This window comes from Chiloscyllium punctatum, chromosome 24 (genome assembly GCF_047496795.1).
Source record: "Chiloscyllium punctatum isolate Juve2018m chromosome 24, sChiPun1.3, whole genome shotgun sequence".
In the NCBI taxonomy this organism is placed as follows: Eukaryota; Metazoa; Chordata; class Chondrichthyes; order Orectolobiformes; family Hemiscylliidae; genus Chiloscyllium; species Chiloscyllium punctatum.
The window spans coordinates 69,413,788-69,438,559 of NC_092762.1; the positions used below are offsets into that span (position 1 = coordinate 69,413,788).

General features: G+C 39.1%; 1 protein-coding gene across 4 annotated transcripts in view; it reads right to left on the reverse strand.

Moving 5' to 3' along the window:
* Positions 1–24,772, reverse strand: part of LOC140494674 (casein kinase I) — a 115,079-nt gene that overhangs the window by 15,415 nt on the left and 74,892 nt on the right. For 2 of the 4 annotated variants that reach the window (XM_072594124.1, XM_072594126.1), the window contains exons 6-10: positions 23,102–23,336; positions 22,694–22,779; positions 16,305–16,389; positions 13,499–13,644; positions 6,279–6,359 (exon numbers count right to left, since the gene is read on the reverse strand). In XM_072594124.1, coding sequence (XP_072450225.1) covers positions 6,279–6,359; positions 13,499–13,644; positions 16,305–16,389; positions 22,694–22,779; positions 23,102–23,336 — 633 coding nt within the window. Of the gene's footprint in view, positions 1–6,278; positions 6,360–13,498; positions 13,648–16,304; positions 16,390–22,693; positions 22,780–23,101; positions 23,337–24,772 lie in introns of all 4 variants that reach the window. The other 2 variants (XM_072594123.1, XM_072594125.1) reach the window with 1 other exon arrangement.

The window sequence follows — 24,772 nt, forward strand, 5'->3', positions numbered from 1 at the left end:
AAAAATTCATTTTCCATGGTATTATGATCCAAGCAACTATAAGTTAGCGTACAAGCCACTCATCGTCCTGACTTGGAAACATTTGGATGCAACCTCACTAAAAGAGCAGCAAAGTCCTAGAATTCTACGCCTTCAGTACGTACATGAAATACATACACCAATAGCCTTCAGCAGTTCAAGGTGGTGCCTCATTACCACCTCAACAGCACCTAGGGATTGGCTAAAAATGCTGACCAGCCAGCTCTGCCCACATTCCATGAATGTAAAAGAGAATTTTAAAAAATTTACTTGTTATGATGTAGGATCTTGAATCAGAAAATAAAATGATCTAAGTGGGGGCAATGTTCAAAAATTTTGAATGGAAAAAGGTTCAGACATTTTCTCACTTGCAACCAAGTTTTTGTAGGTTTGATTTCCTTTGGCTATAAAATAACAATTCATGCAGACTTGATCAAAATACAAATCTGACAATTATACTCACTTCAGCTCTAAACCAGGATAAATACTGAACAGAATCAAAATTACTTACAGGTTTAAAAATGAAATCAATAAACTACTACTTTATGTAAACGACAACTTCTTTACCGCTTCCAGTCTAGATGGTACCAAATGGATCGGTCAAATGAAATATTTTTGAAAAATGGCCATTTTTCCTTTGATTTTTTATATTGTCTATTATTTCGTTTGCATAGTCTCTAACTCACATTTCACATTACAATGTCTTTCTTGCCTGCAGACAGATTTAAATTCACAACTCAGAAAAAGGTGACAACTTCGCACACATTTAATAAACATCTTGAAGATAGATCTATGGCCAGTTATTACTTCAAAGTGACATTACTTCAAGTTAAACTTGGTGACATTAGATGTCAAATTTCCCTTTGTGACTTCTGTCACACTGAGGAAACAAACTCTAATGGTTTCATGCATGAACATACAAAAATTAATACAATTTGAATGCTTAAGAATGATTAAATCACTGCTTAAGCTACAGTTGTGCACAATATTTCATATGATCACATATGGTTGATTTTCATTCATACATTCAACATTTGGGCCCACAATTACACTTGTGACTTGAAAATAGTTTAGTTATAAACAACTAAAATATAATCAATACTTAACCACTCTTGAAGCACAATCTCCTTTAATGCCACTTAAAGTAATTACAAACTACAAGAGGGCTAAAAACGATCACAGTCACATTCATGCACGATGCATTGATTTCACCTGACCTCTCATCAAATGTGACCTCACTGTCATCCTATTAAAAAAAAGATTAGCACCTGTGAACTTGACTTCACCGTATTTCAACTCAGGAATATTATCCTCTGATCTGAACACTGAAAAGAAGCACAGTTGTCTTTAAGCTAGTGCTACTAAAATGGATATTAGTGTATTATATATGGCATTATTTGCATTGGTTATTGTATTAGAAATCAGGAGCAAATTAACTTCCAAATTAGAGACTTTTGGCACTGTTAACGCATGGTATATGCAGTCATAGGTTCACGGAAACACAAATTTGCAGAAGAAAAATTAACAAGGTAAAGCTATACATTTTCTTCTGGATTGTTTTCTTTTTCACAGATTTGTTGTCGCCCCATTAATATTCAAAATTAGTTTAATAAAGAACAGAAATCCTCAAATACAAAAGCCACACGGGATGTAGTGATGGTAATGTCACTGGTCTAGTAATCCAGTCTCAAGCTAACCTTATAGAGGGCTTAAGTGACACAGAGGTCATGACTTCAGGGATGTTGTGGTACAGTAGTAGTATCCCTACCTCGGTGTCAGAAGGCCTGAATTTAAGCCCTACCTGCTCCAGAGGTGGATAATAAAATCTATGTATATATTTTCTAATCAGCCTGTTCAATGAGGAACTTTCCTTCCCATGAAGATAGGGCCCATAGTGAATGAGACAGAAGAAATCAAGAAAGAATAGGACGAGGCATTACACTCCAAATGCCACCTTATTGCCATTGTACCTCACCTTTAATATCACTTTGCAGCCTCTAAATCTTCCTCACAACTTACATTCTCACATTATTGGTTGCTAATCTTGAGTTTTAAAGGAATTACTTACAAGTGGAATAAAAAAGTGAGATAGTCCATTGCTGACCACTAAGCATCCAACAAAAATATTAGCAAGTGCAACATACGTTTGAACTTTCAATTATGGTTTGGTTTTGCCTGTCTTCAGAGTCACAATATTATAAGCAATTACTTCATTTATGAAACAAAGGTATAAATACAGCAAGAAATTAATTGGTGGCAAATGGCCAGTGCACAAAAAATATCAAAAGTTTACAGCACTTGGGAAGAGACCACTTGGCTCATTATGTCTGTGCAGGCTGAACAACAAGCCATCCAGGCTCATCCTACTTGCCAGCACTTGGTTTATAGCTCTGCAAGTCATAGCACCATCCAGGCACCTATTGAATGAGTTGAGGGTTTATGCCTCCATGACTCTTTCAGGTAGTGAATTCCAGATGCTAATTAGCTCTGAATGAAAAAGAATTTCCTCAGTTCCCCTCTAATGTTTCGACCAATCACTTGAATTTATGCCCCCTAGTCACTGATGTTCCTACTAACAACATCCTTCTCATCCACTAGGCCCCTCTCAATTTAGTAGAGGTAAAAGCAATAACTGCAGATGCTGGAAACCAAATACTGGATTAGTGGTGCTGGAAGAGCACAGCAGTTCAGGCAGCATCCAATGTATATCTCAATCAAGTTTCCTCTTAGCCTCCTATGTTCCAAGGAAAACCATCTTAGCCTATTTAATCATTCCTCATTAGATACATTTTTCCAATCCTGATAACATCTTAAAACTTCATCTACACCTTCCCCAGTGTCATTACATCCTTTCCGAAAGGAAATAGACTAGAACTGCGAACAGCACTCCAGTTGTGGCACTCTGATTTATGCAATTCCAGTATAATTTCCCTGCTGTTATAATCTATGTCTCAGCTAATAAATGAGAGGATTTCAAAGCTTTCTCAACTACCTTTTGACCTGTTCTGTTGCCTTCAGGGATCTGCAGATTTCAGTCCAATGTCAGTTACTTCCTTGACGTTTGGCATTCTCCCATTAAATGGGTATTCCTTTGCCTTGTTTGACACTCCCAAAATACTTCATCTCAATCTTCTGTGATGAAATGCATTGGTCATTTTTCTGTTTATTGATACCTTGCTGCAGTTTACAGCTACATACATGGCTATCAACCATGCAATCAATATTTATGTTATCAGAGAACTTCTTTGTACAGGGTATGACACTTCCATTAAAATCTTTTATATAAAAGCAGGGGAACTAGATCTGACCCCTGCAGAACTCTACCAGAAATAGCCTTCAGTTGCAAAACATCCATCAAGTAACCTTTGTTTCTTGTCACTGAGCTAGTTTGACTTTTTGTTTAAAAAACAAAAGCCCTCAAGCGGGACCTTGTCAAAAGCTTTACTAAAATTCATAGATATCACGTCAACTTCTTCAAAATTCCTTGCTGTTCAAGAAATTTGATCATGTTGGTGAGCGATGACCTTCCTTTAAATCCATGATGACTATCCTTTATTAACCCATTCCTTTCCAAGTGACTATTCTTTATTAATCCAAGTTTTTCTTGCATCTCAGAATTGCCCGTATAATAATTTGCCCATTGCTGAAGTTAGACCTGCTAGCCTGTTAAATAATTTATTTATTCCTCACTCCCTTTTTAAATGAAGGTATAACATTAGCAGCCCTCCAAGTCAGTTCTCATTTTACTCAACCTTTTCAAAATAAAGCAGGTTGCAAGAGACTACAGAGCTTTTGTATGGCAGCAACAAAGAAAGAAACATGACGTGATCATGAAAGACATCCCATAAAATAACAACCCTCTTTAAAAAAGTAAATTTGATAAATCAGAGTGTGATGATTCCTCAAACTAATGGGAAAAGAATGAGACTAAGTGGTAAATAAATGAACTTTGCATTTCTTTTCCACTGGAAATTGCAAGAGTATAATTTACATTACCATTAGAAACACAACTATTTATCAAGTGACAACATATAAATGTTTGTACAGTGTGTAGGAACAAAAATAGGAGAAGACACATATGGCTTACTGAGCCGGAACCATCATTCTTTAATAGAACGAATGATCATGGCCTGAAAACTAGTTGGTATCTGCAATGATTCAATTATTAGATTCTGAAACAGCAATTAGTTTGACAATATGAACCAACACATCTGTTACTACTCATGGAATTGCCAAATTTAACATACTACATTGCAATCAACATCTGAGCTTGTCCATTTTATGGATGCACAGTTTCACTCCTGTTGCATCCAGGACAATTTTAATCTTTTGCTATAAGTTTGCTCACTGAGTTGGAAGGTTCGTTTTCCGACGTTTCGTCACCATACTAGGTAACATACTATCAGTGAGCCTCCGGTGAAGCACTGGTGTCATGACCTGCGTTCTGTGCGCGTTTTGGTTTCCTTGGTTTGGTGATGTCATTTTTTGTGATGGTGATGTCATTTCCTGTTCTTTTCTCAAGGGGTGATAGATAGGATTCCAATCAATGTGTATGTTGATCGAGTTTGGGTTGGAATTCCTGAGTGTGTCTGTGTGGCTTGTCCAAGGATGGATGTGTTGTCCCAGTCAAAATGGTGTCCTTCCTCATCTGTATGTAAGCATAGTAGGGATAGTGGATCATGTCTTTTTGTGGCTACTTGATGTCCATGTATGAGGGTGGCTAGTTTTCTGCCTACTGGCCAACGTAGTGTTTGTTACAGTTCTGGCAAGATGTTTTGTAAATAATTTTGGTTTTGCTTGTTGTCTGTATTGGGTCCTTCAAGTTCATTACCTGCTGTTTTAGTGTGTTGGTGGGTTTGTGGGCTACCATGATACTAAAGGTCTGGTAGCCCACAAACTAACCAACATTCTAAAATAGCAGCTATAGTCTCAATACAGACAACAAGCAAAACCAACGTCATTTTAAAAAAAAACCTTGCAAGAACTGTAACAAACACTACGTTGGACAAATAGGCAGAAAACTAGCCACAAAAAGACATGACCCACTACCCCCAGTATCCTTACATACAGATGAGGAAGGACACCACTTTGACTGGGACAACACATCCATCCTAGGACAAGCTAAGCAGACACGCACGAGAATTCCTAGAAGCATGGCATTCCAACTGGAACTCTATCACCAAACACATCGACTTAGACCCCATCTATCACCCTCTGAAAAGAGCAGGAAATGACATCACCAACCTAAAGAAACCTAAACACAAATAGGAAATGGGCCATAGCACTAGTGCTTCACCGGAGGCTTACTAATGATGTTACATAGTATGATGACAAAATATCTGAAAACGAACTTTGCTCGCCGAGTTGCAAGCTTACATTCAGAACCTCAACCTGAACTACAAATCTTCTCCAAACTCATCAAAATGGTCCAATTTGTGTTTCATGGATTAAATCCAGTTCCAAAAAAAAGTAACAAAATATAGTACATCACACACTTCAGCAAAGATTCCTAGCAAGGCCATAGTATTCTACCAGAAAACGAGACTGAGTTAGAGAGATAACATCTGTATGAGCAGATCAAAAGATTTTGGTGAAAACCAAATACAACAGAAAAGTTGAAAAAAAACGTTCTTAGACTAACAGAAATAATGGCGAGTTTTCGTCGATTGCTCATCCCAGGATGCTGCTTCTGTAGATCTTAAGGGATTTCTCACGATTCAGTCAACACAAGGCACAGGACCAGAGTTACCGATAAACTAGGTCAGGTAGGAGATTTTTTTTTAGGAAAAAAACATTAGAGAAGCACTGGAGATTTTATAACAATTAAGCAATATTCATGTTCATTCTTCTCTATTACAACCAAGCAAACATCCAATTGTCTGATTTCAGTTGTATGATACCATGATGCAATTGAACATTCAGTCTGATTAATTATGGATCTTGAGCATTTTATCCTCCTCTATTAACATTTCTTGGTGTGTTATTATGGTCAGTACAGGAACGTAACTTGGAATTTTAAGACTGGGAAGTATTTTACAATATAGCATTGTACATGTGACATGTAGTTTTAAACTGGCAAAACTAGTTGCAGCTAGAAATAGCAAGTACATTACAGATTTTAATAAAAAGCCATAGAAGTTCATATAGTAGCAAAGCTTTACCAGACTATACTACATTTAGTAAGCTCCATAATTCATCAATATTAAGATCATTTGATGGGACTAATTCTGGTTAGAATCAAAATATTACAAAATTCTTACCTGTTTGGTTTGTTGTGGTGCCTTATCTCGGTTGGGTGGCGAGAGTGGTATGTCAGCATGGATTGAACCAATAGGAGTTGGCTGAAATTAATGATATTTGGACACATTACAAATATCTCCAATTTAATCCCTCCCTCCGTTTCCATCATTTCTCTTTTGCTAGGAGTTAGCAACTAGAATTCTCTGGCATTCATTCAGATGATGATGATTCATCACGTAAGCTTTGATAGCAAGTGTTGACATGCTAAGATATCTTTAAAACCTGCAGCTTCCTCCCTCCTTGGATGTCAATAAATCCATACTTCACAGCAGGAATCACTAGATAGCAAGAAGAGATCACACTGGGCAGGTTTTCTTAGAAAGAGTGTTATGATCACATGATGGCAATGTTGGAAAGTCATACTCCAGTGACAGCTGGCCTTGACAGACCAGTTTTACTTTTGGAGTCACATTGCCATAAAGCATGGAATCAGACCCTTCTGTCCAACTTCTCCATGTCAACCAGATATCTTAAATCAATCTAGTCCCACTTGCCAACACTTTCCCGATATCCCTCCAAACCCTTCGTATTCATATACCCCTCCAGATGCCTTTTAAATGCTGCAATTGTCCCAGACTCCACCAATCCCTCTGGCTGCTCATTCCTTACACGCACTACCCTCAGTGTGAAAAAGTTACCCCTTCGGCCCCTTTTAAATCTTTCCTGTCTCACACTAAACCGATGCCCACTAGTTCTGGACTTGCCCCATCCCAGCGGAAAGACCTGTCTATTCATCCAATCCATACCCCTCATGATTTTGTTTATTTACCTCTAAGGTCAGTCCTCAGCCTCCAATGCTCCAGGGAAAACAGCCCCAGCTTTTTCGGCCTCTCCCTATAGCTTAAATCCTCCAAACCTGGCAACATCCTTGTCAATCTTTTCTGAACCCTTTCAAGTTTCACGACATCCTTCTTATCGGAGGGAGACCAGAATTGCACACAATATTCTGAAAGTGGCCTAACCAAGGTCCTGTACAGTGAGCTCCCAACTCCTATACTCAATGTTTTATTTATCTTGCAAAAACTTATCTACCACTGCCCTAAATACTTTGTGGTCTACTCTTCACAAATCTCTGGGTTAAAGAATCCCAGACATTCACTACCTTCAATGAGGAGGGATTCCTTCCCATCTCTGTTTTAATCCGCGTTCCCTTAAACTGTAATTTGAGATTCTGCTACTGGTGTAAACATCTCAACATCTACCCTGTAATCCCCATCAGAATCTTGATGCTTCCATAAGATCACCCTTATTTTTCTAAACTCTAACGAAAAAAGGTATAATTTGTTTAGCTGTTCTTGGTAAGCAATCCTTTCACTGTAGGAAAAAGTCTCATAAATCTCTTCTGAACTGCCACTAATGCTAATATATCCTCTCTTAAATGTAGGGATCAAAACTGTACACACTAGTCCACATGCAACCTCTTCAACACTCTTGAGTTGTAACAAGATTCCCCTATTCTTAAACACTAATCACCTAGCAACAGAGGCCAAAGTTACATTCGCCCTCTTAATCACTTGCTGTATCTGCATGATAACTTAAGAGTTTCATTCATGACACCATCCAGATCCTGCTTGGCTTCACAATTAAAATAAGTTTTATATTTACACATATCCTTATGCATAATATGCCCTCCCATATATTTTTCTTTTTAAAATTACCCATTGCGACTGCATGCCTAGAAGAACACCACCTAGATTCCTCAGTGATGCACTTTTTTAGGAGTCTCTTTTTATGTAAAGAATAATCTGCATTTTGATTCTTCCAAGCAAAGTGTATAACGTCACACTTCCTGACATTAAAACTCTATCTTTCAAGTCTTTGCCCACCCACTTAACCTATCTCTAGCTCCTTGAGATTCCTTATGTGCTCCTCACAGTATGTCTTCCCACCTATTTTTGCATCATCAGCAAATACACTCTGCCCACTCCTCCAATTTACTAACAGATAGTAAATAACTCAGATGATTCGCAGGCTGATTCTTATGGCACCTGACTCATTAAGTTTTACCAATCTGAAAAAAGATGACCCATTAATCCAGACTCTGTTTTGCATGCATTAACCAATCCTCAATCCATACTAATACATCACTCCCAATTCCATGAACTCTTGTGCAATAAAGCTTTAGGTGTCACCTTCCCTCAGAAGTCTAAGTGCGATTTTCCTATCACTAAACCATGTTGACCGTTTGATTGTGTTCAGCTTTTCTAAATGTCCTGCTTATTTCTTCCCTCATAATAGACTGTAACATTTTCCTTACAAATGAGGTAAGGCTAACTGGTCCACAGATTATCGCTTTCTGTTTTCCGCCATTTTTGAACAGTGTGTCACATTATGGGTTCTCTAATCAATTTGAACCCTCCCAGAATCTTGAGAGTTTAGCATATTTTGATCAATGCCTCCATTTTCACTGGAGCCAATTCCTTTAATTCACTTGGATATTGTCTAATAGGGAGGGACGATAGGACAAATGGTTTCAAATATAGGTTATCAAGTCCTGGCAATTTGTCTGCCTTCAGTCCAACTAGTTTACCCAATATTTTGCTCCTCTTGATGAAGGCTGTCACAAGATCTTTCCACCCATTAGTACCTTACTTATTAGTTATCTTTGGGATGTTTATAGTGTCCTTTATCACGAATACCCATTTAAAATAGCAGTTCAAATTATCTACCACATTTCTGTCCCCCATAATAAATTCCCGAGTTGCAACCCCCAAAGTTCCCACACCTATTTTAGTTATTCTCTTTCTCTATGTATGTAGAAACTCTTGCTGTTTACCTGTATACTTCTTGGTACTTTAATTTTATAAATGAATTTTCTTCTTTATTATCTTTTCAGTTATCTGCTGTTAGTTCCTAAAAATTCCCAATCCTCTGGTCTATTTCTAGTTTCCACCACTTTGGGTACTCTCCTTGAGTTTCATTTTTCACTGAAATACATTTTTGCTGAGTGTTATGAAATATTTGCTTAAGATATCTGCCATGGCTCATTCACTAGCTTTCCTCTTAGTAACTTTATTCAGTTCTCTTTAGAAACTTACTGAATACCACTGATGAGTAAATCTCAACTTCCTGAGTACTTCAATGATCTCTCCAGATAGCTGAGCTCATCACTCAACTTAAATTATGCTTTCTTGGAAATGCTATTGTGAACTCAAGTGTTCGAAATGACTGACCTTTTTAAGAAGTCACCTTCAGAGAACTGAAAACAAAAATCCATTTATCCTCTACTTTGAAATCCAAGTTACCAAATAATATTACAAGTCTTCATCACACAAGGGACAATGCAATTAACTGAGATTAACTTTCAAATCTGCACTGCTCAGCACTGTTACAGTTACGCATCGTGCACAAATACAATAAATGTGATTGAAGACAGAAATTCCAGATTTTCAGATAGAAAACCAACAGGAAACATACTCAGTAAATAATTGACATCAAATTATCTGGGTAAAAGTGGAGATTATCAAACTAGGAATTATAATAATCAACGCAGATTACTGGAACAGCAAATATGGAACCACAATGTTGAAATATACCGCTAACTAGTGATGGAAGGGCTGTATATATTTTAGAACTGGTCAGATATCGATTACCTTGGCATCTAAAAGCCAAAAAAAGCCCTAAAAACCAAAAAGGTCATTTTAGAAGTGGATCCGAATTTAGGCGTAGACACACAGAGTTCAGGCCTTTGGAAAAAACCTTCCTTTAATCCCAACTGACCTAATAGCAAAGTTTTCTTTCCACAAAAGGTCTGAACAGACACAAACAGACCCAAATGGACTATGGCAAATCCAAATACCAAAACGTAGCCTTTATCCAAAAACCCCCTAGTCCAAGGATTTTGAAAAAAAAATTCTCAACTTGTATTTGTTAGTTATTTTTGGAGTTTGGAATTTTGAATTTGAACTACTGACATAGGGGTTGTGCATGTTTGAAGAAGTTTAATGATTGATTTTTAAATATTTCTGTAGCTATCAAGCTATCTTTTCGAGTGCGCCTTGGAATTTTGGTGGCTAAGAGAATTTGTTTAAACTAGGAGTGCTTATGAACAACAGTAAACATTGCATTAAACTTTCAGATTTAAGATTGTGGAATTTTTGGGTGGCTTGGGGACAAACCAATACCTCAGAAAATAGTTTCTTACTTTTAGTTCGGGTGAGTTCTGCAAGGCGGTTAGCCAAAACGGAATGTGTAAAGTAGTGGAACTGGAGAAATAATTTAGAATTGTTAAAAATAATTTCTGTGTTAGGTACGTAGTTTAAAATGCTCCAGCCCAGATGTGTTTGGTTAAAATCCAGAAGGAATTATGCAAAGCTAAGTTAGTCTAAATTTCGGTGACATGCTAAATTGAAGAAGAGACTATCAGATTCTCAAAAATGGGAACTGAAGCCACAATTAAGTCAAATCTACGTTGGGTGGAAGAATGAATGGTCTCTCGGGTTTGCGTACTCTACAATGGGATATCGTAGCAATTAATTAAGTTGTATTTTTACTGTGCGTTTTCGAGTCTTTAAATGGATGCGCTACGTAAATAGTTCAGTTTATTCTATTTATATTCACTTACTTAGCATAACAAATTTATGTTTTATTGTTAAAACAAAACCTGCAGCAGTGGTCCTTTACATTTCTGTGAAGGTCCATTATGTTACAGGCAAAAAGAAATACCATCTATCAGGCCTGATCAGACTCTGGGATCTGAATATCATCAGTTGGGATCATAACAAATGCAATGGTCTATGCCCAAAATGTTAACCGATGAACGGGCTGGTTATTTCACACCTTAAATACTGAACTCCATTTCCAAAGCCATGGGGAAACAATCAAATTCTAGAAACGACAACAATGTTTAACCTAGCATCAGAAAAAGTGCGCTTCAAGGAAGTTTTAAGAAAAACATGGACTCAAGCATTTGGGATACTACAAGAGTGAACAGTGGGTCAGCGAGAAGAAAACTAAATAGAAAAGAAAGGATTGGTTCTTTGAACTGCTTCAAATTAAAGCACAATTGCAAAGCAAAGCATCATTAGGCAGAAAATGATAAATGGCAAGCTACATCTGTGGGTGACTTAACAGCATTAGAATGTATCTACAGGACAGTTACCAGAACGATTCCTAGTTTAAAAAAGCCTCAGCTCAAGGTCTATTTCCTGAAAAGGTCTTGGTCGATATACTTTAGAATCATACAGATAAAGCTGGCCTGATGAGAGGAAAGGGACTTGATAGCATCCCTGTGGATAGATGCTTTCAGCGTTATAACTGGAGGAGGACCAGGAAAATTGACACTTATGGTATGTAAGAGTAGGAATGCGCCTGAGAATACACCGCTAGATGGTATGATAAGTACAGATTCACTATACCTAAAGAGGGAGCTGCATTTTTCATGGCTGGAGTAGAGGCTGGATTATGGAGGGAGGTGTTTTTTCTATGTAACATTATGAATCTCTTAGATCTGTTTGGCGATCATGATGAGATATAAATCTGGACTGTAATCACACACAGGGAAGAGAAAGGGCATGTTAATGACTTGTTACAGCAATTCTGCTGTTTGTGGCCATCAAGTAGTTCGGTAAAAGTTCTTGAACCTGTAGGCAGTAGATCTGGCTTTCATTTTGTTGCCATTTTAACCTACATAAAACCTGTTAAACCTGGCTGTAAATCACAACGTGTTTGCCAGTTAACGAAGTTTATTACCTTTCCGGGTCAGAATTTACCCTGAACACAAGTTGAGTCCTGTGGCAGATCATCCATATCTTGTTGAACAATAGGAGGGGCTCGAGGAGTCAAATGGCCTACTACTGCGCCTATTTCTTATGTTAATTGCTGTCATTTAAGTGCTGGTATGGGAGATACTGAATTCAAATAATTCCTAAAACGTGTCAATTCTGAATCTTGTACATTTTGATGCATATTGGCTGCTCTTGGAAACACTTCCAAAGTAATAATTCTTTCTGCACAAGATTAGTGGAGTGCCTCAGGGGTTGGGTGGTGCCCATTACTGTTTGTTATCAACATGAATGACTTGGATGAGAATGCACAAGGCTTGATGAGTAAGTTTGCTGATTACACTACAATAGGTGGTTTCATGGACAGTGAGGAAGGTCGTCAGAAATTCCAGCAGGACGTTGATGAGCTGGGAAAGTGGGCTGAGAAATGGCAAATGGAGTTTAATACAGATAAGTGTGAGGCCTTACATTTTGAACAATCAAATAAAGGTAGCAGTTTCATGGTGAATGGTAAGGCATCAAGGAGTGTAATGGAACAGAGGGATCTTGGAGCTCAGGTTCAAAGTTCTCTGAAAGTGGAGTCACTGGTAGACAGGGTTGTGAAGGTGGCTTTTGACACACTGGCCTTCAGTCAGGGCATTGAGCATACAAGTTGGGAAGTTATGTTGCAGTCATATAGGACGTTGGTGAGGGGGGGGAAGCTCAGAGGTGTGTAGGATCATGAGATACGTGGATAGGTGAATGCACTCAGTCTTTTTCTGATGGCTAGAAAGTAGAGGATTAGATGGCATCAGTTTAAGGTTAGAGGGGAAAGAATAAAAGAAGCTGAGGGGCATTTCTTTTTACAGAGGGTGGTATGCATATGAAATGAGCTGCCAGTGAAAGGTTGAGGTGGTACATTAACAACATTTAAAAGGCATTTGGACAAATACATGGATAAGAAAAGATTAGAGAATATGGGCCAAGTGCAGGAAAATGGGGTTAGCGTGGACTGACAATTTGGTCGGCTTGGGCCAAAGAGCCTGTCTCTGTGGTGTAGGACTCTATCAGGTGGCAAATGCTAGATTATTCAATTACAAAGGGCATCACCTGAACTTAAATTTTGATATTTGGTAGGAACAATTAATTGTGAGATAATGATCAAAAATGAGAATTCACAGGCAACTTTTCTGTTCTCAAATGAAAAAAAAGATACAATGATGATTGTTGTGGTTTTACCTTTATATAGGTTGAAAATATGTGCAGTTATAGTTGAGAACCTGTTGTCCTGCTCGTCTCACATGCTCTCCAACCAACCAGCTGAGAGACACTGGCAGCAAAAGTTAAAATCAGACATGGATTGAAATTGAGATTCTGAAACTTATTAGGTGACTGTATTTTCTTGCAGATTTCAGGGGCTGAGACCAAGAGAACTTGATTAATTTTAAAATATCTGTCAAAACTTATAAAATACTTACTAGTGGTTTTCCAACCCAGTCATATTCATAATCAAACACAAAACCATTTTTATCAAACAAATCAGTGAAGAGTTTTCGCAGATATTCATAGTCTGGTTTTTCAAAAAAATCAAGTCTTCGTACATAGCGGAGGTATGTTGCCATTTCTTCTACAAAAGAAATTAAAATTTAGAATGAGTATTACACCTAGTTATATTCATAAACACACCTAAAGAGAAAGAACAATTGAGGGTGAAGTAGAAATCAGATAATTTTAACTGGATGCATCGGAGCTGTTTTCTATTGAGTCCTTAGACGTCTATTTTAGCAATCAAATAGTGAAGCAGATAGATAGATATAGATATATAATATGCAGCACTGGTCCCTACGGAATGCATGTTATAATCCTGAATATCATGTAACTCATGTCTTAAAGTCATTTATTTATCTTCACATTCTGAAAAGTAATTTTTTATCTGTCCTGTTACATTTTAAGTATATCGTTTAAAGTCATTGAGAATTAAAATTTGTGGGGAAAGGTATGGACCAAAATTACATTCATTTTTAAAAAGTATAGAATTTGTGAGCCCAAGCCCCATTCCAGAGACTGAATGCTCAAACTAAACAAACACTTGGACAAATATGACTAAGAGCTAACATGAATTTATAAAAGGAAGCAACAAGTAATCTAGCTGAAGTTTTTGAACGTGTACTACAGTTCCTATAATAACACCTATATGGACTTCCAGAAGGTATTCAAAAATGCTTCACATCTGATACTTTGTGTGCGTATGGTATGAGAAGCATCACATGATATGGGTAGGGAATTGCTTAGGAGACAGGAAGTACAGAACGTAATAGTGGTGCTCCCTAGAGATCTCGTCAAAAGCTTCAAATTTCATTAAAAGATTAGAGCAAGGAATATTCACGTATCTAAATTTCTCATGAAAGTTTGGTGACAAAATTTGTGGATGGCTAAGATATCAAAGGGTCACTGATAGATTAACTGATCAAACAAATCTAGTGATCAAAGACAACATTGGTAAACTGAGGTTGTCCATTTTGGAACCAATAAATATTTCCTAAATTGGACACAGCTGGGAACTGTGGAGAGGGATACAAGATACAAATACATAACGAAAGAGTTAGGTGCATTGAAGAGCAATGTCAAAAAGCAATACACCCTGCTACACCCGCACCCAAAATAACCATAGAGATTAGGTCAATTAAGTGTCCAAACTAAGATCAGTAGATATTCATCTCAACCCAAATCCCCAAGTTATCCAGGGGAAACTCAATCACAAGGTGACGAGAAAAAAGTCACCCCTCTAAATGGAATCAGTGCCAAACAGCCTGGCTCTCACATTTGGGAATATACACCAGGAATAGGCATGTTCACCCTTCCAGATCATCTCAATGCCACTTAGCCAGTCATGAATTTTAAGGAATACGGGTCTTCAGAAACCTAGCAAACACAGTCACGAACCTGCTCAAGTGATTGAGCTTCCATAGTCCTCTGGGATACAGTTTTCCCAAATACTCAACTCAGGTGAAGAAATTAAACCTTATCACAGTCTAAAAATGACCTGCCCCTTATTCTGAGACTTTTTTTTGGGTTCTGGACTCACCAACAAGGGGAACTCTTCACCCTGTCACACTAGAAGAATCTTTCAAGTTTCAAATAGATCAGCTCTCATTCTTTGAAAGGCTAGAGAATACAGGGAAACAGTGTGTGACTGGAGGAGCACTGAGCATTTGGGAAGTGGTAGTTGTCAGGGGTGCTTTTGTACGATTCATGATCGCTGGTAGGGGTTGGGAAAGCTGTAAAAACCATGGGAGGCTCCAGGGAGGGCATTTGAAGAGGAATCTGTAATAGGGGTATTTTGAGAGGGGGTAGGACAAAGAGGCAGAGGGTAAAGGATAGTTGGGGTTTAGGGGATGATAAGGAGTAATTTGGCTAAAGGAGATTCCAGAAGGCAGTGCAATTTCAGAAAGTGGCTTCAAGAGTGGAGAAGCATGCTGCTAACAGCTGGGATTATGGCAGAGGGAGAAGAAGCTCCCTCCAGAGGGATGGTGAGGAGGTAAGGAGCTAGAAAGAGTTCCAGGATTTTGGCCAGTCAGTGATGGAACAGTGATATATAGCTTCAAGATGGAACAGCGAGTGGCTTGGAGGGGTACTTTCAGGTGTTATAACTCCCATGCATTTACTTTCTCGTCCTTCTAGTTGATAGGCTATAGAAGTCATAGATTAGGAAAGTGTTGTCAATATGGATCCAAGACAGGTAAAAATAAGCTAAATGAATGGTTGCAAAGGCCCAAGGGGCTAAATGACCTAACCATGTTCTTATGAAACTCATAAGACATTGTGCATTGTCAGAAGTGCTGGCCTTTGAATGAGCTATTACAGCAAAGAACCATCTGCTCAGTGCAGCATTTAGGTGGATGTTAAAGATGCCATGACCTCTACCTGAAGAACGTGAAACATCTCCAGATGTCATGGGAAACATTCCGCTCTCTCTCAACAACAACATAAGTGAGCTGATCTTAATCGTCAGGGTATTTGTTAACTTTATTGTACATAAAATAGCTGATGTGTTTCCTATATAGCTACAGCAACAGCACTTCAGAATACAGAGGACCCTCAATTATCTGGCAAGATCGCAATGTTATCCAGCATTCGATTAACCGAACAAAATACTCCCCCCACCCACGTCCTTCAGATAATTCAGTTTCCTCGTGGCAAAATGTTTCAGAGATAATAAGGTGCCATGTTAATGAAAACCTTTCATTCTTTGTAGAGGATGGTCTAATAAAGAAGGATTCAAACCTGGGAAATTGTCACATAAGACTTCGATTGGCGTTGCTCGTTTGGTGTCACCTATTTTCTGATACCTCTCTTTTAAAGTATCAGCCTATAACAGACAGAAGACAATCATAGGTAAAATTAGATACAGTTTGACCTTTAAAACAACGTTCTGCAAATAAGTTGCACGATACAAGATTTCTGAGATATTAATATAAGCTGTGACTTGGACTAAAAAGTCTGCCACCTAAATTGTAATGACTGAAGTGTGAAGACAATGTGAAATCTATAGAAGATTTTTAATAGATGCTGGATAGGTACATAGATGGTAATTTTGAAGTGTCATAGATACCTTTATCTGCTATTTCATATATAAGATTGGAAATTAATTACAGCAATGTCTGCAAACAGGAGCTTACACAATGCTCTTCAGTTTGTTTAATTTGATCACTATCCTGTGAAACAAATACATTTACACCCACAGCCAAACATTGTGAACAAGTCCCACCTTCTCAATATAAAATAATGACTAGCAGCTACTCAATCATGCACACATATACAACAGGTTCAGATCTGAAAGGTGATTATTAGGACACAAATGGTCAGTTTTTGGTAACAGTAAGATTTATTTAACTGCAACATGTATTGAGAATGAATATGCACGATGAAACAAACATATTTTACCTGAACATCACTGAAATAAAGAGTTTATAAATCGTAAATGTATCATATACATTGAATTTTGAAAAAGTCAAAAGCAAAACTAGGTATCTATTACGAAAGTTACTGGAAGCTTGCATCCAATGGAATGGTGTTTATAATACTTTAATTTACTTTGTTGCCAACACTTCTAAAAGAACGAAACATACTAAAGTAATTCAGTATAAAGAGAAAATCAAGCAATAATGTAACTCAGTTCAAGATAATATGGAAAGGAATTGAATGAACTGCAGAACAGGAAGTATATCCACAACACCTTAGAAACTTAACTAAATAAGTTAGGCAGAGTGCAGATGGCACGGCAGATTTTAAATTTAGGATTAGGGAGATGGCACAAGCCAGGATGACACTAAGCACACGGACACAAAGATGACTGCTGAGCCATCAGTTGGCTACTTGACACAAGATGCTGCCGGACCACAAAGCCTCACAGTGCCAGAGACCCAGATTCAATTCCTGCCTCAGGCGACTGACTGTGTGGAGTTCGCACATTCTCCCAGTGTCTGCGTGGGTTTCCTCTGGGTGCTCTGGTTTCCTCCCACAGTCCAAAGATGTGCAGGTCAGGTGAATTGGCCATGCTAAATTGCCGTAGTGTTAGGTGAAGGGATAAATGTAGGGGAATGGGTCTGGGTGGGTTGTGCTTCGGCAGGTCAGTGTGGACTTGTTGGGCTGAAGGGCCTGTTTTCACACTAAGTAATCTAATCTAAAAAAAATGGAGAGAGACAGCAGAGCAAACAAACACAGACACTGTCTGGGGCTCCCAGAATGCCAGCACAAAAACTAATCAACTAGGTTGTGAAGGCAAAGGCAGGTGGGGGAAGAGAATACATGTGAGTAGCATATACTGCCCAACAAAATGTTTGGGTCCAGCCAACACCTTTGATAGAAATGCTAACTGCTCGATACAGACTCAGTACAAAATGATCATAGCAGGGCTGCAGTAAGCGTCCCTTTCAGGAAGAGCGACTAACACCCATTACTATAGTAATGGACTTCCGCGCAGACATCGAAACTGAATGCCAGCACTGAAACGGACAACAACCCCACCGAAACTATTAACAATTTTGCAATGTTCGCAATAAACAATCCATGTTACAGAGACACTAACTGCATCACTGATCTATTTTATCACAAAATGTATAAAAAGTATCTTGACATGTGCTCCGGATTGAGAGAAGACTCGCAGCTGACCACTGTGCTGTTGGTAGCTTTCTCTGCCCAGAGCTCTGCTATTTCCTTGTACAATAAACTCTGTTGCTGTTGCTCAGACTCTGACTCCAAGGCTGGTGATTTTCCCCTCAACAAAACTAATGACCTCACCTTTCTGGCAGGTGAAAAGTAGACTTCTGAAAAATACTTGAATTGAATGAATTTCCTGTTTGCCTCAAAAAAGTGATGATATATCCTCTTTTTACAGTTCTGCAAGTCTAACATTGGTGACAGTAGAGAATTCCAGGAAATCCGCCCAGTAACAATGAGGATCCAAGTATGCCAAAGACAGGACTGGATACAATTTGGAAACAACGGCATTGCCATGACATTGCTCATCTGCTTTTATTCCCCATGATAGTGATCAAAGAGCTAGACAGTTTGGTGAATTACTATAATACTTCCTGCAGCCATAACATACCTGCAGTAAAGGGGTGGATACTATATGCAAATAGGATGCTTTCTCCTGGACACTGCTGATTTTAGATTTTGGTATTGCAGCTGGAGTATACAGGTGGACTAGGCAAAAGTGAGGACTGCAGATGCTGGAAACCAGAGTTTAGATCAGAGTGGTGCTGGAAAAGCACAGCACGTCAGGCAGCATCTGAGGAGCAGGAAAATCGACATTTCGGGCAAAAGCCCTTCATCATTCCTGAATGACTATGGGCACCTGCATGAGTCCCAGTTATGCCTGTCTCTTTACAGGGTAGGTGAAACAATCCCTGTTCCAGTCTTACAATGGTCTCCTCCCACAACTCTGTTCAGTACATCAACATTTTCAGTGCTGTTTCATTCTCCCACCAGTATCTTGAAAGTTACTGACTCCCATGGCTACCTTCACTACAGCTGGTCACACCCCATGTCCTGCAAAGACTCAAATCCCATTCTCTCAGCTCCTTTGCCTATGTCACATCTGCCTGGATGATGCCACCTTCCAAAACAGCTTGCTTCTTCCATGACCTTGGCTTCCTACCCACTGTGGTTGACAGGACCCTCAACCGCATCCCACCTATCACCCATTCTTCTGCCCTTGGCCCTTCCCATCACTCAGAGTGATCGGGTTCCCCTTGTCCTCATTTCTCATCCCACCAGCCTCCACATTTTCCGCCATTTCACACAACTCCAGCAGAACGCCATCACTAAACTTATCCTCCCCCTCACTCGCCTGCCTGCATTCTGCAGGGACCGTCCCTTCCAGGACACCCTAATTCATTCCACAATCAACACCACTTCCCCCCCCCCCTCCCCACAGCAACTTCCTATCTAAAATGCAGAAAGTACAAAACCTGCCACTTCACCACCTCCTTGTTCACCATCCAAGAGCCTGAATAGTCTTTACATGCAAAGTGGCATTTTACCTGAATCACTTCAAAAAGGTGTGCATTCTATTTGCTGCACTCAATGTGGCTTATGCAAACTAGGTGACCACTTTTTAGAACATCTCCCATCTGTGCACAAGGATGACCCCAACCATCCCACAGCCGGTCATTTTAACACAGCATCTTGCTTGCATGCCCACGTGTCTGTTCTTGGTACTCTGCAGTGCTCCAGTACGGACTGGAGTAACATCTCATTTTCAGACTAGGTAATTTACAGCCTTTGGGACTTTATACTGAGCTCAATACCTTCAAATTGTGAACCAACCTCCACTTCTTCCCTTTCTTTTAGATGGTTACATTCTGTTATAATATCCTCTAACCTCCAACCTCCCACCCCATCCATTCCCAGTGGGACTGCCTGTCCTTTCAAATCTGGCAGGAGACGAGTCATTGTTCTGCAATTCTCACATTCCGATCACTTAATTGGAACTATCAAAATCTTTTCTCCACCAGCAACCAACACCCACTACCCCTGCCGCCGCCAAACTATGGCGTAAATGCTGTCTCCTCCACACTTCACTTCAGCTCAAAATGTTAGCTTGCTGTCTCTCTATGGATACTATCTGACCCATTGTGACCTCCAGCATTTATCATAGAGTCACAGAGATATACAGCACGGTAACAGATTCTTCGGTCCAAGCCGACCAGATATCTGAAATTAATCTTGTTCCATTTGTCAGCACTTGGCCCATACCTTTCTAAACCTTTCCTTTTCAAGTACCCATCCAGATACTTTTTAAATGTTGTAACAGTACCAGTCTCCACCACTTCCTCTGACAGCTCATTCTATTTATGCACCAGCCTTTGCATGAAAAAGTTGCTTGCAGTCCCTTTAAGATTTTTTCCCTCTCACCCTAAACCTATGCCCTCTAGTTCTGGACTCCCCCAATGCAGGAAAAAAGCCTTGTCTATTCAGGAGAAAGTGAGGACTGTAGATGCTGGAGAATGATTCCAAAAATGTGGCAGTGGAAAAGCACAGCAGGTCAGGCAGTATCTGAGCAGCAGGAGAGTCAGCATTTCGGGCAGAAGCCAGATTCCTGATGAAGGGCTTACATCTGAAACATCAACTCTCCTGCTCCTCGGATGCTGCTTGCCTTGCTGTACTTTTCCAGCACCACACTTGTCTATTTACCCTCTCCATGCCCCTCATGATTTTATAAACCTCTAAAGATCACCTCTTATCATCTGATGCTCCAGGGAAAAGAGCCACAGCTTATTCAGCCTTATTCTACAGCTCAAATCCTTTCGGTGGAGTATATCTTCATACTCTTGACTTTTATCTTGTAGAGGAAAAAGAAAAAACTTAGAAAAGTCTTTATTACATGTCACTTGTACACGTGCAATGGCTGCTCTGGTTAATAGCAATTCACGAGAGGTTGATAGCAGAAGACCGAATGAAGTGGTTCCATTGAACTTTGGAGTTGGTTGATCTCCTACTTTGAATAAAGGTCTTGGATTTATGTTGTGCAAATGACATGTGCAACTGCCCAACCAAATAGTGTAGTAGTCATATTAATGGAGGAGTAATCTAGAGGCGAAGACTAATTAAACCAGAGAACATGTAGAGGCTTAGATATTGAATTTAATTAGAAGTTCTATATCACCTAGGTAGGATATTAGATTTGATTAGATTCCCTACAGTGTGAAAACAGGTCCTTTGGCCCAACAGATCCACAGCTACCCTCCGAAGAGTAACCCACCCACTGACTAATGCACCGAACACTATGGGCAATTTAGCACGGCCAATTCACTTGACTGAACATCTTTGGATTGTGGGAGGAAACTGGAGCACCCCGAGGAAACCCACACAAACAGAGGGAGAAAGTGCAAACTTCACACAAACAGTCGCCTGAGGCTGGAATCAAACCTGGGTCCCTGGCACTGTGAGGCAGCAGTGCTAACCACTGAGCCACTGTACTGCCCCTCAGAGGCATGAAACCTTCATGAACATAGCATGCTAACAGAAGGCAAGTATGATGTCAGTCCACACTGTCTTTTGCATGTGAAAAATGAACTGAACTAATGATGTTTATATAAAAATGGCCACCAAATTTAAAACTAATTACTTTGATTTTCATTTCTATTGAGTGGCCTGTTCAGAGTCCTATTAAAACAAAGTATCACGAGCAACCTGTATGTGCTGAATCATGTAATCACAGCTCTAACTGCAAATCAGATTACAGGATTTGAAAACTCATTCCCTCATTTTCCATCTTTCAGCATTAAAAAATGGCTTCTTGAAACACAAGAGACGGGTGCAGAGATGGTCGAAAAAAGGTGAAAATCTATGGGTTTCCGCTTTACAGGAAGAACTGCTTTATTTAATTCTGGGTCTCAAAGTTCAAACTCAGTCTAAATCACATTTAAAATAGCAAACTACTGGGAGGAACAGTTCTCAAAATGCAACTGCCACATTAAGAATGTCTGATGGTAAATCGAGTCTCACACTTAGAATCCCCCGCAAGCAGTCACAATCTAGAATTCTGGATTTCAGTCTATTGCTGGTTAATACTAAATGGAAATTAACCACATTGTCTGTAAGAAGGAAAATACAAAATAATTCAGTCCAGTGTTCTACTTAGTGAGTAATTCAGGAACAGCACTTCTGAAAGTACTTCACCTGCCCATCATTTTAGCTGTACTAGTATAGAGCACTGGGAGCTGAAAGGGAAAAAAAATCAATTTATAAACATGGATAGTCCTGCCCAATCGAAGGGGAATATTCTTGCATGTGCATGAGACCGTTAACTGATAATGCTTCTGTTTAGGCATAGAAAGAGCTCCCCTCATGTTGTGGCACAAATAAACACTGCCACTTAGAAATGGGTTAACCAAAATGATAATTAATGTTAATAATGCAATATTTAATTTCTCTTCCATGGAAATTAAGATAAATTTGCTAGCTTGTTGAGTTTAATCTGCTCAATTTCTTTAGCGATGTTATGCCGCAGAATGATTAACATGATAAATTATATGTTTGAAATGGATGTGAAAGAGAAATTGATTACATAAATGCAACATTTTCACAGTCCTGATTAATGAGGTTTATATTGATCATTTACTTCCATGGTCGGATTAAATCTGTCAGACTTGAATTTCACTCACCTTCAGACCTTGCCAAGGTAAACTACCACGCAGGAAGTACATAAACATGTGTCCTAATGCTTCAAGGTCATCCCTTCGACTTTGTTCTATGAAAAAAAAAAGTCAAATAAGCAAATTCACCTTGGCAAAGTTAACAAAGTTGACAAATTCTTAAACAAATGGCTGGACTACTTTAAAGTGATGTGACATTTTTCAGGAAGCTTTACATAATTACCAGCGTAAAGATGCTGATAATTACACTTCTGACACCATCTTGAACACAACATGAGCAGAGAAGGCCATTAAACCTTTATGGAATTGTGTCATTCTATTTCAAGCTAATAAATGTTTTCACTTCTCAGCAAGTTCATAGAGGAAGCAGTGTCAAAAATTAATATTTCCTTCTCTATTACACAAGAAAGAAATTACCTTTGCCAAGGTGCGTGTTTATGCTCATATAGCGTGCTGTCCCAGTTAAGCTCTTGTGCTCTCGGTATGGGATGTGCTTTTTGGTCTCTGGATCTATGTATTCTTTGGCAAGGCCAAAGTCTATGATGTGAATGGTATGTTGCCGTTTGCTCCCTGGTCGGCCTACTAAGAAATTCTCTGGTTTAACATCTCTGTATATCAAACTTTTGCTGTGTACAAATTCCATTCGTGTAATCTGAAAAGACAAGGTGACAACTTGGATTAGGCAGTCACTTCAACACTGCAGTGTTAAGTTGAAAGTGCAGAGCAACTTCAAAACTTATTTCATCATTACAGTAAACTGTAACAGCTTTAAAGTAGCAATTAAGATTCAAACCAAAATTTGTCTCTCCATATAGCTTTTCTCAATACTCCAAATTTTTTATCCTTCAATTTCTGTTTTACTCACACAGACTCTCCCTCATACCTGAACGTTTCATTTTAGATGAAGGACACAAGTCACTCCACTCCGCTCCAACTTGACTCAGTCCAAAGTCTAAAAGCACCTTATCCTGCACCAATGTGACATTTTTCCACCGTTCACATTAAGTAACGGATGACATTGGTAAGATTGACAATTGCTGGTTGTATTTTAGAATGATTGAGTGGACATGAACTAAAAGCTGTCCAAAGCCACTTTACAATGGGTCCTTACACCAAAAGAAGGAAAATTTCCCATCATTAAGGGCTGAACTTGAATAAAGACATGAGAGCTGAAAGTCAATTGAGCAAGTACTGTACTTTCCAGTTTTTATAAATACAAATTTAAACAATTTGCAACAGGGAGATTGTGTGGACAGCAGGGCTTCAATTTTAGTCTCAGAACGAGTTAAAAAGTTGCACCTAATTGACGGATTTGGAGTAATACCAGTTACTCCTATAAGGGAGATAGAGGCATTGCAAAAATATCACTGGACTAAAGAATCCAGAACCTCAGGCAAATGCTCTGGAGCCATGGGTTAGAATCCCACTTTGGTGGATGGTGATATTTGAATTCAATAAAGATCTGGAATAAAAAGCTAGCCTAATAAAGATCATTGCTGATTGCTGTTAAAAAAAATCTGGATCACTAAATGTCCTTTTGGGAAGGAAATCTGCTGTCCTCACCTGGTTGACTCTAGAATCACAGCATTGTAGTTGATCTCTTAACTGCCCAGGAGAAAGTGAGGACTGCAGATGCTGGAGATCAGAGCTGAAAAAGTGTGTTGTTGGAAAAGCGCAGCAGGTCAGGCCAGGCAGCATCCAAGGAACAGGAGAATCGACGTTTCAGGCATGAGCCCTTCTTCAGGAATCAACCCTTCCTGAAAAAGGGCTCATGCCCGAAACGTTTATTCTCCCGCTCCTTGGATGCGGCTTGACCTGCTGTGCTTTTCCAGCAACACATTTTCAGGTCTTAACTGCCCACTGCTGGTCAAGCCAGTGATGTCCACAAAAATTTAAAAAAAAATAAATTCCCAAATCTAGATTGTTGACACCATTGTAGACCTTAGAATTCAGCTTTTCAGTCACAGAAAATAGCAAGTTATTTGGAGGTGAACAAGGGAACTCTCTAGAGGGAACTCTCTAAGTAGAGAACTTAATTTTACTCTTTAAGGGTTACAGAACCTTCCCCAGCAGAGTTTTGGAACATCA